The sequence below is a fragment of the Staurois parvus genome, unplaced genomic scaffold (assembly GCF_062004578.1).
Source record: "Staurois parvus isolate SC_StPar_1 unplaced genomic scaffold, SC_StPar_1.0 ptg000216l, whole genome shotgun sequence".
Taxonomy (NCBI): domain Eukaryota; kingdom Metazoa; phylum Chordata; class Amphibia; order Anura; family Ranidae; genus Staurois; species Staurois parvus.
Genome location: NW_028318012.1, coordinates 344627 through 357411, shown reverse-complemented (window position 1 = coordinate 357411; position 12785 = coordinate 344627). Strand labels below are relative to the sequence as shown.

The 12785-nt window shown below is 40.1% G+C and overlaps 1 protein-coding gene across 1 annotated transcript in view; it reads right to left on the bottom strand.

The window, feature by feature from the left end:
- Nucleotides 1–12785, bottom strand: part of ARHGAP15 (Rho GTPase activating protein 15) — a 778695-nt gene that overhangs the window by 621976 nt on the left and 143934 nt on the right. Inside the window, exon 7 of the mRNA XM_089679020.1 lies at nucleotides 3902–3991. Within this exon, the coding sequence (XP_089535146.1) occupies nucleotides 3902–3991 (90 nt within the window). The remainder of the gene's footprint in view (nucleotides 1–3901; nucleotides 3992–12785) is intronic.

The window sequence follows — 12785 nt, the reverse complement described above, 5'->3', positions numbered from 1 at the left end:
TGATATAATAATAACTCAAAATGGTTATGGAGGATACATCATAACTTCAATAAAAATCATCAAATTAACTAATTGCAACTCCACAGCAATAAATTTAGGAATCTAAAAAAATCAAGGAGCGCTCCCTTTTAAATCCTACTCTGGAGAGGTAATCACAGGATAACAACAATCTAATCTGCTGAGTGACACGATAACTTATGTCGTTATTACCACCATTTCCGTGTAAATGACAGTCGGGATTATTTAAGATTATACTGTAATCCTTTTAATCCTCAACCCCTAAATTTTCAGTCTAAACACCAAAGTGCACTTAGCAAAAAAAAAAAGCTTCAAGCCCCGCGATCGTTCCATAAATCGCTGCCTGTTCGCCAAGGCCATGATGGAAGCTCCTAACCTTACTTGACGGGAGAAAACAGACTCGTAATTGCCTTTAAAGGGAAAGTAATTGTTCCCTTTGTCTATTTCTCAATTTGTTGTACCCAACATTCCCTGCTTCACCTTAGCATTTGTGCGCCAGTGCTAATTTGACAGAAAATAATAAGCAATAGATCCTCTATATTATTAAGCCGACGCCGCAACAACGTAATACATTTGGATGCAAATGCACCTGCACTCTGTCTCATTATGCCCCCATAATTAATATCTCCTTGGCGATATAATGGATTTTAAATGTAAACATCGCTAACAGGTATAATTTCGTTTCACCGATTCCCTCCTTATCCAAATCATTCAGTGGTCATTTTCCATATATAATCAATTATTCATAGTCTTAAATTGAAAACTCAGGGCTAATTTCAACAACGGAATCTTTACTGACATTTATAAGAGAACACATCAGCAAGGCTAATTATTAGCTCGTTTCACTGTGTGGCCTTTTATTACTTTGTAGGTAATGAAACAAAATAAATAAATTTAAAAAAATTTAAAAAATAAAAATAACACAATGCTTTATTGCTGTATTAAGCTGCAGGCGCGAAAGTCTTGACCAAACGAAAGCAAAGGACACCATGTTCTAAAAAATTGATCTCGCCGAGCTAGGTAGCCATAATAGGTTTTTTTTTTATTACTTTACAAATTAAAAAAATACTATAATAATGATATAATAGCAAATAATGCAGAGAGTGCCAAAACAAAGCCATGTATTATTTAATTACGGTAAATGGGCACCAATTAGCTCCTTGCTTAAAAATTAATAAAAGTTGGCTCATTGAAAACAGGTTGTAATATTCATTGTTTCAGGAAGATTTAGGCCTATATGTACTACAGTAAAAGGTGTGGGCTGCAATAGACCAAGTAAACCAATGGGGAATTCATTCCTCTATCCAGCATCAACAGAGAAAATGAGAGCTGATTGCTTACGGTGAGCACTATTATTTTTTTTGTGGCCTTATTAAAATAAAGAGAAAATAGCACGCAGTTCAATGTATAACTCATAAAAGAAGAGAACGTGGGTAGGACAGTTGTAGACAAGTGCACAAGTCCTGTACTGGGCAATTTTGTTTTGTGCACAATTTACGTGGGATGAGTGAAATTGGGAATTTTCCATTCCAATACATTAGAGTTAATGGGGAAGTCAAAATTAGTGGGTTTCATTGGTACAATGGGCTTAAAGTGGAACTATAGGCAAAACTTTTTTTTATTATTTTGGAAAGAATAAGGGAGGGTTGTAACCCCTGTCAGAGTTTTTTTTCGCCATCTTTGTCCCGTGTGTCAGAACCGGAGCTATGGAATGGACAGGCAGGCCTAATGGCACGGTCACACACCGACTGACGACAACCACCACCCACAGACCGAAGTCCCTCAGGGCGCAGAGTCTAAGTCCCAGGCTGCCCTTCACCAGGGCCCCTGATGGTGGGGATGGACTTGACGCAGCCAGGGACCATGTCACGGCCCCCGAGACACCCCAGCTGCGGTAATGGCCGCCGCCAATGGCGTATAGCTGGTAGGAACCAGAAGATAATAGCGTAGTCGGGCAGGCCGGGTCGATAACAACAGGACAGACAGTACAGAATGGTAGACAAGAATAACAAGTCACAAGCCGGGGTCAGTTTCCAGGAGAGCCACGAGAGTATAAACAGAGCTTGTTGCAACACGAACATACAAGCCACGAATGCAAACGGCACGTGCGGACAACAGGCTTATATGTGATCAATCACACCCCTCTGGGGGATGGACCGCAGAGGCCTGAAGGCATAAAAGACTCCCACCATGCTCTGCAGAAATCCAAGATGGATTCCAGCACATGGAGCAGCACAACCTCTGGGAAAAGGTAGGACCTTGACACCGCGGCAGAGATTTCCCTTCAATTCCTGTCTCATAGCCATACAGGAATTGAGAAGAAATCCCTGCAAACCAACAAAATTCCTTGGGGAACCCCAGATCACCAGAACTGGTGTCCTTATTGGAAGATTTCCCCTCTAATACTTTTCTGGGGACAACCCAAAAATCTGGGATTTTCTTTTGATTTCACTTTCAATGATAATGGTAAACAAAACATATAGAGAGGTTAAATCTCCTAAACGGGGCACAGACAAAAATAAGAACCTAGTAGGTGTTCCAATCCCTCTCCAATCTATCCAAAAAAACTTGAAAAAAAAAGATTTGCCTTTAGTTATGCTTTAACCCTTTTGCTGCCAGAGCTGTCTAAATATTTTAGGCCCGAAGATTGCACAAACCCCAAATACTTATATATTTTCTGAAAGCAGACCCTCAAGAGAATAAAATAGTGGTACTTCCATTTTTTTATGCCACCTGATATTACTGCAAAGGTCTGGGAAATGCAAAATTTCAGTAAAAAGCACTCTAAAGTGAATTTTAGGGTAATCAAACACAATAAATTACTCACATTTTTGTTAAAATATAAAAGATTAGGTTTAGATTAGATTAGTAGCTAGATACCCAATATGCCAAAACTTACATTTGTGTGAGCATATGAAATGGCGACAAACTTCATTACCCCATATTTTCTATAGGCGATGCTTCAAAAGCCTCTATAGGTCATCAGTTTAGTGTTACAGAGAAGGTCTTGTGTTAGAATTCTTGCTCTCACTCCAGAGTGTGTGGCAATATGTAAAGTGTATCGCAATTTATGTTTTACCGCATAGGCACCCTGCCGCGTGCGTTTACATTTATACGTGTGTATATGTGGGGCTGGGAGGCTACAACATTTTTGGGGGGGATGTTATGTGCTTGGGTGTAACTTGGGTGTAAACAAAACCTCTTCTACCAGGTCCATATGTTGTATGTACGGACCAGGTGGCGTACGGGTTAAAGTCGAAGAAAAGCCTAGCTATTTTTAAAAATGTTCCCTGCCTGTCCCCCTACCTATCCTGCCAAACCTGTATACAAAATATTTTTGTACTCACCTAATTTTAATCCATTCTGGTCTTAGCTAGCTTTAAATAGCACCTGGGGGTTAGGGAAGCTCCTTTCAACTATCCTGCATCTGCTCAAGTGGCAATTCCGGGACCATGAGGTTAGCTACCAAGGAGACTTGGAGCGTTTTCATTAGCTGGCTTTTTCTGGCTACCAAGACCAATTGAAGATATGTTTTATATTGTGCCTTTAAAACAGAACACTAGTAAACTTAGAGATACTTTAAACGTGACATTTCTTTTTGTAAATGTGAGAAGTAGAACCTTTTCCACATTAAAAAAAAATAGTTTTTACCAAGTAAAAAGCAACATTTCTAATCAAAGGCAGGAGTTCGGTCAGAGAATTTACTAAAGAACTTCAGTGTAGATAGTTAGACCTGCAATACTACACATCAAAAGCACTTGCAACACAGAAACAACTCATAAAACATCACAGAGGTAAACACAGAACCGACTGCCTGAAGTATGGGTTTCTCCAACATGAGTGCACAGAATTAAACCAGATGATGAAAAAAGTTTTGCCTTACCTGGAACACATTCTTACGGCTGGATTTCTCACTTGTCCACTCAATAACTGCCCCACAAAGGTCTATACATTCTGACTTAGTGCCTGATTTCTAAAAACAAAAAAATCAATAGTTGTTTTACTCAAGTGTCGACTTTACACATAGGTACAATAAAAAAAAAACTAAAAACACCAAACAGAAACATTTAAAATATGTGTATACAGTATTCACACTGTACTGTGACCTGTTATGGAGTGGATGTGCAGTTTTTCCAGTTGTTATTGGCTTTAGATAGCTGGAGGCAGAGGCATAACTAGAACCGTCAGGGCCCCAATGCAAACAACCATGAAAGGCCCCTGTGACCCGAGACTGGGGCCCTTTACAGAGTTCTCTGTTACATCAGAGTCCCCCTTACATTAGAGTTCCCAGCATTCCAAAAGCCTCCTTTACATCATGGATCCCCTTTACAGTACATCAGATTCCACAGAGTTCCCCTTTACAGTGCAAGGGGGAACTCTGAACCCTGATCTAAAGGGGAACTCTGCAGACCTTGATGCAAAGGGGGACTCTGCGGACCTTGATGTAAAGGGGAACACTGTGGACCCTGATGTATATGTGAATGCTGCAGGCTCTGATTTAAGAGGTTCTCTGGTCTCCAGGGCCCCCCTTTAAATCAGAGTTTGCAGAGTTCCTCTTTACTGCAGAGTTCACAAAGTTTCCCCTTGCACTGTAAGCATGAACTCTGCTGACCCTGATTTAAAGGAGAATACTGGGAACTCTGATGTGGGGGGAGACCCTCCTATTTCAAATTTCTCCTTTACACCAGAGTGAAAACACCAAGGTAAAGAGGATTACCAATGTAACGAGGGAATGATGACACTGATATGTGGGGGACCCTTATATCAGTGCCCTTACGCCTTACCTTAGGGCCTCCGCTCCCTTTACATCATATCCCCCCATAGAGTGACTGACTTGACCTGGAGCTGTCACATATTGACCTCTTTTAAGTCTTTTGGTAGTCCTCTTCCCCAGCACCCCCTACTTGCAGGTCCTCCTCTTCCCCAGCACCACCTACTTGCAGGTCCTCCTCTTCCCCAGCACCCCCTACTTGCAGATCCTCCTCTTCCCCAGCACCCCCTACTTGCAGATCCTCCTCTTCCCCAGCACCCCCTACTTGCAGATCCTCCTCTTCCCCAGCACCCCCTACTTGCAGATCCTCCTCTTCCCCAGCACCCCCTACTTGCAGATCCTCCTCTTCCCCAGCACCACCTACTTGCAGTTGCTTTCAAATTCAGCTGCCCAGCGGCCCAAGCCCAGTCCAGCTCAGCTGAGACACAGCTGAGATCAGCCAAATACTAATTGAATGCAGCATTAGCAGGTAAAGCAAAAATTGAATGTTAAAGGCAAATTACATTTCAAAATACTTTTGAACAATGTTTGTCAAGTCATCAAATGTACTGAGAATTTGATTCTTCATACTAACATTCATTTGAAAATCTATTGCATGGCCAGTTTTAGTATTAGAAGGAGTGTAAGTGTGAGGGTTATTGTTATGGTAACAGAGATGATTAGTGCGAAGGTTATTGTTATGGTTACAGGGATGGTTAGTGTGAAGGTTAGTGTTATGGTTACAGGGATGGTTAGTGTTATGGTTACAGGGATGGTTAGTGTGACGGTTAGTGTTATGGTTACAGGGATGGTTAGTGTGAAGGTTGGTGTTATGGTTACAGGGATGGTTAGTGTGATGGTTAGTGTTATGGTTACAGGGATGGTTAGTGTGAAGGTTGGTGTTATGGATACAGAGATGATTAGTGTGAAGGTTAGTGTTATGGTTACAGGGATGGTTAGTGCGAAGGTTAGTGTTATGGTTACAGAGATGGTTAGTGTGAAGGTTAGTGTTATGGTTACAGGGATGGTTAGTGTGAATGTTAGTGTTATGGTTACAGGGATGGTTAGTCTAAAGGTTAGTGTTATGGTTACAGGGATGGTTAGTGTGACGGTTATCGTTATATGCTTCTTCTTCTCCTTCTTCTTCTCCTTCTTCTTTTCATTCTTCTTCTTCTTCTTCTTCTTCTTATTTTCATTCTTCTTCTCCTTCTTTTTTTCATTCTTCTTCTCCTTCTTCTTTTCATTCTTCTTCTCCTTCTTCTTCTCCTTCTTCTTCTCCTTCTTCTTTTCATTCTTCTTCTCCTTCTTCTTTTCATTCTTCTTCTCCTTCTTCTTCTCCTTCTTCTTCTCCTTCTTCTTTTCATTCTTCTTCTTCTTCTTCTTATTTTCATTCCTCTTCTTCTTCTTCTTCTTATTTTCATTCTTCTTCTTCTTCTTCTTATTTTCCTTCTTCTTATTATTATTTTCCTTCTTCTTCTTCTTCTTCTTCTTCTTCTTATTTTCCTTCTTCTTCTTATTATTATTATTATTTTCCTTCTTCTTCTTCTTCTTATTTTCCTTCTTCTTCTTCTTCTTCTTCTTCTTCTTCTTCTTCTTATTTTCCTTCTTCTTATTTTCCTTCTTCTTCTTCTTCTTATTTTCCTTCTTCTTATTTTCCTTCTTCTTCTTCTTATTTTCCTTCTTCTTCTTCTTCTTCTTATTTTCCTTCTTCTTCCTCTTCTTCTTCTTCTTCTTCTTCCTCATCTTCTTCTTCTTCTTCTTCTTCATCCTCATCTTCTTCTTCTTCTTCTTCTTCTTCATCCTCATCTTCTTCTTCTTCTTCTTCTTCATCCTCATCCTCTTCTTCTTCTTCCTCATCCTCATCTTCTTCTTCATCTTCCTCTTCATCTTCTTCTTCATCTTCTTCTTCTTCATCTTCTTCTTCTTCATCATCTTCTTCTTCATCATCTTCTTCATCATCATCTTCTTCATCATCTTCTTCTTCATCTTCTTCTTCTTCATCCTCATCTTCTTCTTCTTCTTCATCCTCATCTTCTTCTTCTTCTTCCTCCTCTTCTTCTTCTTCATCTTCTTCTTCTTCATCTTCTTCTTCTTCTTCATCATCTTCTTCTTCTTCTTCATCTTCTTCTTCATCTTCTTCGTCGTGCCCCGTGACTGCCCAAATGAGTGAAGTGTGCGGTGATTCTAAGATCGACGGCACTCATCTGCATGTCATACTGACTGACAGTATTATTTCTCTTCCCTAGCAGACTCCAAGGGCATTTAAATTAAAGGTACAGTGTTCTGCACTAATATAAAGGCTCTCTGAAGCCTAGAAACCCTTTTAATAAGTTAAATTTGCAGCGAATAAATTCGCATCGAATCAAATTTATTCCGCAAATTCGGCGAATCAGCCGAATCGAATTTTTGAATAATTCGCTCATCTGTAGTTACAGGGATGGTTAGTGTTAGGGTTACAGGGATGGTTAGTGTTAGGGTTACAGGGATGGTTAGTGTGAAGGTTAGTGTTATGGTTACAGAGATGGTTAGTGTGAAGGTTAGTGTTATGGTTACAGGGATGGTTAGTGCGAAGGTTGGTGTTATGGTTACAGGGATGGTTAGTGTTATGGTTACAGGGATGGTTAGTGTGAAGGTTAGTGTTATGGTTACAGGGATGGTTAGTGCGAAGGTTAGTGTTATGGTTACAGGGATGGTTAGTGTGAAGGTTAGTGTTATGGTTACAGGGATGGTTAGTGTGAAGGTTAGTGTTATGGTTACAGGGATGGTTAGTCTAAAGGTTAGTGTTATGGTTACAGGGATGGTTAGTGTGAAGGTTAGTGTTATGGTTACAGGGATGGTTAGTGTGACGGTTAGTGTTATGGTTACAGGGATGGTTAGTGTGAAGGTTAGTGTTATGGTTACAGGGATGGTTAGTGTGAAGGTTAGTGTTATGGTTACAGGGATGGTTAGTGTGACGGTTAGTGTTATGGTTACAGGGATGGTTAGTGTGACGGTTAGTGTTATGGTTACAGGGATGGTTAGTGTTATGGTTACAGGGATGGTTAGTGTGAAGGTTAGTGTTATGGTTACAGAGATGGTTAGTGTGAAGGTTAATGTTATGGTTACAGGGATGGTTAGTGTGAAGGTTAATGTTATGGATACAGAGATGGTTAGTGTGAAGGTTGGTGTTATGGTTACAGGGATGGTTAGTGTGAAGGTTAGTGTTATGGTTACAGGGATGGTTAGTGTGAATGTTAGTGTTATGGTTACAGGGATTGTTAGTGTGACGGTTAGCGTTAGGGTTACAGGGATGGTTAGTGTGAAGGTTGGTGTTAGGCTTACTTGGACTATTAGTGTGAGATTTAGTGTAAAGGTTACAGAGAAGCTTATTGTATAGGCTAGTGTTAGGGTTACCAGGAGGGTTAGTTTTAGGGTTATAGTCAGGGTTATTGTAAGAATTGGTGTTAGTTTTGCTGGAAGGGTTAGTGTGAGGTTTAGTGTTATAATTGCCGGGAGTGTGAGGGCTAGTGTTAAAGTTACAGTAAGGTTTAGTGTGAGAGTTAATTTTATTGGAAGAGTTAGTGTGAATGTTAGTGTTAGGATTACAGAGAGGGTTAGTATTAGAGTTAGTATAAGTCTTACAGGGAGTTAATATAGGGGTTAGTGTTAAGGCTACAGGGAATGTTAGCATAAAAGTTAGTTTTGGAGTTAGTGTTAGGGTTACAGGGGGTGTTAGTTTGTCGGTTAATGTGAGAATTAACATTTGATATCCTGGAAGGGTTAGTGCAAAGGTTTGTGTTATGGGTAAAAGGACGGTTAGTGTTAGGGTTACCTGGAGGGTTAGTGTAAGGGTTAGTCTTAGGATAAGTGTGATGTTAGTGTTACAGGAAGGGTTAATGTAAGGGAAGGGCATGGCTCTCAAGAGATCCTTACCAAAAACTTCCAGCACTGATTTTCCAGAACTGAAAGCTAATTTACTGATTCATGGGAAGAGTGAATTTAAATAGAGAAGTGTGGGATTTCAAAATAACAAACATTCATACTCACCTAGGTGGATGCATCAATGATTTAATTCAGCATCTGTACCCCTCTGCCTCTACACTGAGAACTGAGTGATCAAACACTGCTGATTGCTCAGTTCTAGTTCTTCAGTGAGCAGAGAGCTGGTGACTGTAGGTCACCGCTCTCTGCTCTGCCCCTCCAGCACTCACTGGAGCACCAGGCTGTGGAGGGGGTGGAAGCGGCTGACTCAGGTTCTCAGCAGGGCACTAAGAGGCTGAGCCAGTTGGGATCCCTTCAAAACCTGGACTTACTACATGACATCAGCCAACAGTGGACTTTAGCCTGCTGTCTGCTAAATCTGGGTCACAAGAGTGCAGAATTTAGTATGGCCAAAAGAGCTTTAGATCTACTTCTCTTTTAAGAATAGGAACAGTTCATTTAAAGTGGTGGTTAAGTCCGCTGTAGTTTTTTTTTTTTAGTGGCCCCAAAGTGGGTTATACCATGATGTGCTAGTTTTCACTGCAAATTAGTATATTATGGCAAACTTACCTGTCAAACAGTGCCTCACAGTGCTGCAGTGTGATCGATACAGCAGGCCCCAGGTGCTTTCATTTTCACCCAGTCTTCCTTGCAGGGTTCTGTGCCTTCAAGAGCTTGTATAACGGGGCTGTGATGACATCACTCCCGCGTATGCGTGTGGTCACATAGCAGTGGTACAGATCTGGGGCTGTAAATGTTTGCTGAGTTGCGCATTACAGCTCGGTTTACATGATGGCTGGTAGGCAGGAGGAAGAATTTATGACAGGATAGACAGATTGGGGTTTATTTACTAAAGCTGGAGAGTCCAAAATCAGACTCACTTCTGCATAGAAACCAATCAGCTTCCAGGTTTCATTGCCAAAGCTTCATTGAACAAGCTGAGGTTAGAAGCGGATTGGTTTCTATGCAGAAGGGAGTCTGATTTTGGACTCTCCAGCTTTCGTAAATAAACCCCTCTGGGTCTCTTCTGTCATAAATACCCTGCCTGTCAGTGACCTTTTTTACCACTTTAAACTTTTTTTTTATGAAGAAGAGAACTGAACTAAAGGATGTTTTTAATACAGCCCTGCTTTATTCAGATGACATTGATTTCATTGTCTTTTCCCCATTTCTATTACTTCTATTAAATTTGCCAATATCGTCACTTCAAAATAAAACTACATTCAAATAAATATTCATCTAAAGGCAGAAGAATGTGGAAGTATTTAACAAGAAAAATCACTCTCCAAATATAATTTGAAATAAAACATGTATACGTATATGACCTTATTTGTTTACATATCTACACTGGGGAAATAATCTTGTTTATCCATAAATATCTCATACACAATCTCTAATGAAGCTTTAATTTTGTTCCATTGTTAAATTATCATTGTTCAGTTGCTACTACATACAGTATTGTGAACTAAGAGACATTTGAAGAGACAGCACTACTTAAATAAATGTTTATCAGGAGAAATGACAATGATCAAGTTTAAAAAAAAAAAATCTTCATTATTTTATCATGCATTGTGCAGATATGCCCCCATTTCCTAACAAGCAGTGAATAGAGTTTTGTTAATGCTGATAAAGTTTACTGAAGAAAATTCTAAATTTGATTAACTCAAATTATTGACTATATGGAACATTCTGTAATAGTACATCAAGTCCCTGACTATTAAAGCAATCATTTCATTTTTACATTTTTTTAGATTCTAATTTTTTAAAAAACACACACACTTGGGTTTATCTGTTGTACAATAAACTTGAGATAATGCTGAACTTTGTGCCAATCAGATTTCTTCAATCAGTAGCTTATGGTTTGCTTAAATTTATTAGGACTCGGAGATCGAATTCTGTTATGCTTTATGCCTTCTGTGTAACTCAGAGGTTGCTGTTCTGGAAGAGAGAGATGATAGGCATAGAACATCATCAGAGGCCGTTATGATGTAGCCAGCCATCCTTGAGCTTCAGATGGTGATATTGTTAGCACTGTCATGGTATTTGGAGCATGGGGCTGAGTGGAGAAGAGGTAGAAAAGTCATTAAATATATAGAGTAGCCATTCTTAACCAGGGTTCCTCCAGGGGATGCTAGGGGTTCCTGGAGCAGAGGCTGATCGACCTACCATTTGATAGAGCTTCATGGTTTCAGGGCCAATGCCACTTGGCAGAGTCAACAGCAAGACACCAAGAATTTTTTTATTAATTAACACAAAGTGTGGCGATCTAGTGTAAAATCCTTCACTTACTATCAAACCAATATTCCATCAATCATATATACATAAATGCATATGAAAATGTATATAAATGAAATTACAAATATTAGTGAGCAACCAACATCAAACGAAAAAAATCAAATAAACTCATAAACGTCTTTATCAAAGAAGTATCCATCGTGTCTTTAACAGTGCTTCTTTTACACTCACCGGCCCCTTTATTAAGTGCACCTATTCAATTGCTTGGTAACATAAATTGCTCATCAGCCAATCACATGGCAGCAACTCAATGCATTTAGGCATGTAGACGTGGTGAAGACAACTTGCTGAAGTTCAAACCAAGCATCACAATGGGGAAGAAAGGGGATCTAAGTGACTTTGAACATGGCATGGTTGTTGGTGCCAGACAAGCTGGTCTAAGTATTTTAAAAATCTGCTGATCTACTGGCAGTTTCACACACAACCATCGCCAGGTTTCCAGAGAATGGTCCGAAAAAGTGAAAATAGCCAGTGAGCAGCAGTTGTGTAGATGAAAATGCCTTGTTGATGTCAGAGGTCAGAGGAGAATGGGCAGCCTGGTTGCTGCAACATTCAGATGGTAGGGTCAGAATTTAGTGTAAACAACATGAAAGCATGGATCCATCCAGTTCAGGCTGGTAGTGGTGGTGTAATGGTGTGCGGGAAATTTTCTTGGCACTAGCAAGGTGTACCTAATAAAATGACCGGTGAGTGTATTTCTTCCAGCCACCAATAATGTGTATACAGCTTGATTTCTGGTAATGTGATCAATCGATCAGAAAATAAAAATGAATGAAATCATAAAAGGAAGTGTCTGGAAAATTGGATGAGGAGGAAAACCTTGCTGCAAAGGAGTACAGTATATGCAGCTTAAGGATTCCAGCAGGAGCTGAGGAATATTTGAGGACCACTTTTAAAGGGTAAGCATGAGCTTTTTGACCTTACATTCAGTTGGGGGGGTCAAAGCTGTCAGGTGAGAGTACATTTAGTGAAAGGCATGTGGGTAGGTGCAGCGTGGTGTGGGCAATAAACACACAGAATCTGGCTACAGCAAAACTTGAAACTTAGATTAAATGGAATGCCAAAGTTATAGACAACCTGGCAGGATAGCATTTCTAGGGAAATATCTCACAGTTCTATGTATTCAGAAGTGTAAGAGGAGAAGTGCCTACAGTGTCTGTTTCAGAGGGTGAAGTGCAGCCTGGCCAATCCAGTCCCAAGTGGGAGTCCATAATCTATTCCTCCTCATCAGGAATCTTTCCATACTGCTAGTTACTTTCTCTAATAAGTGGGGTCTCTCTCCCTACACTAGTCAGTGCCACACACCTGAAGCATTGCAAAACCTTGGGACCAGAAACTTAAATAGATCCTGCTGACCCAAGATGTCCACCATGGGTCACATGGGCACAGTGCAGCCAACCGGAAATCTGCTCCATTGACCAGTGAACCACAGTGAAATGTTTCTCCTGGATTTCCTCTCCAGGCTGAAGTGCCATTTGGTTGACCATCCCTGCTGTGGAGAAAACAATCCACACCTGCCTACAGGCAACACTGTGGTATATAAAGTGGATGCATGCACAGCATTGATGGTTGGGAGAATCATAGAAGGAACTATGGAAGAGACGATTGCCAGTGCTTTAATAGAGACAATTTATGAGTTTTTTCATTTTTTTTCGTGTGATGTTAGTTTGGTTGATTGCTCACTAATATTTGTGATTCATTTATATTCATTTTCATATGCATTTATGTATATATGATTGATAGAATATTGGTTTGATAGTAA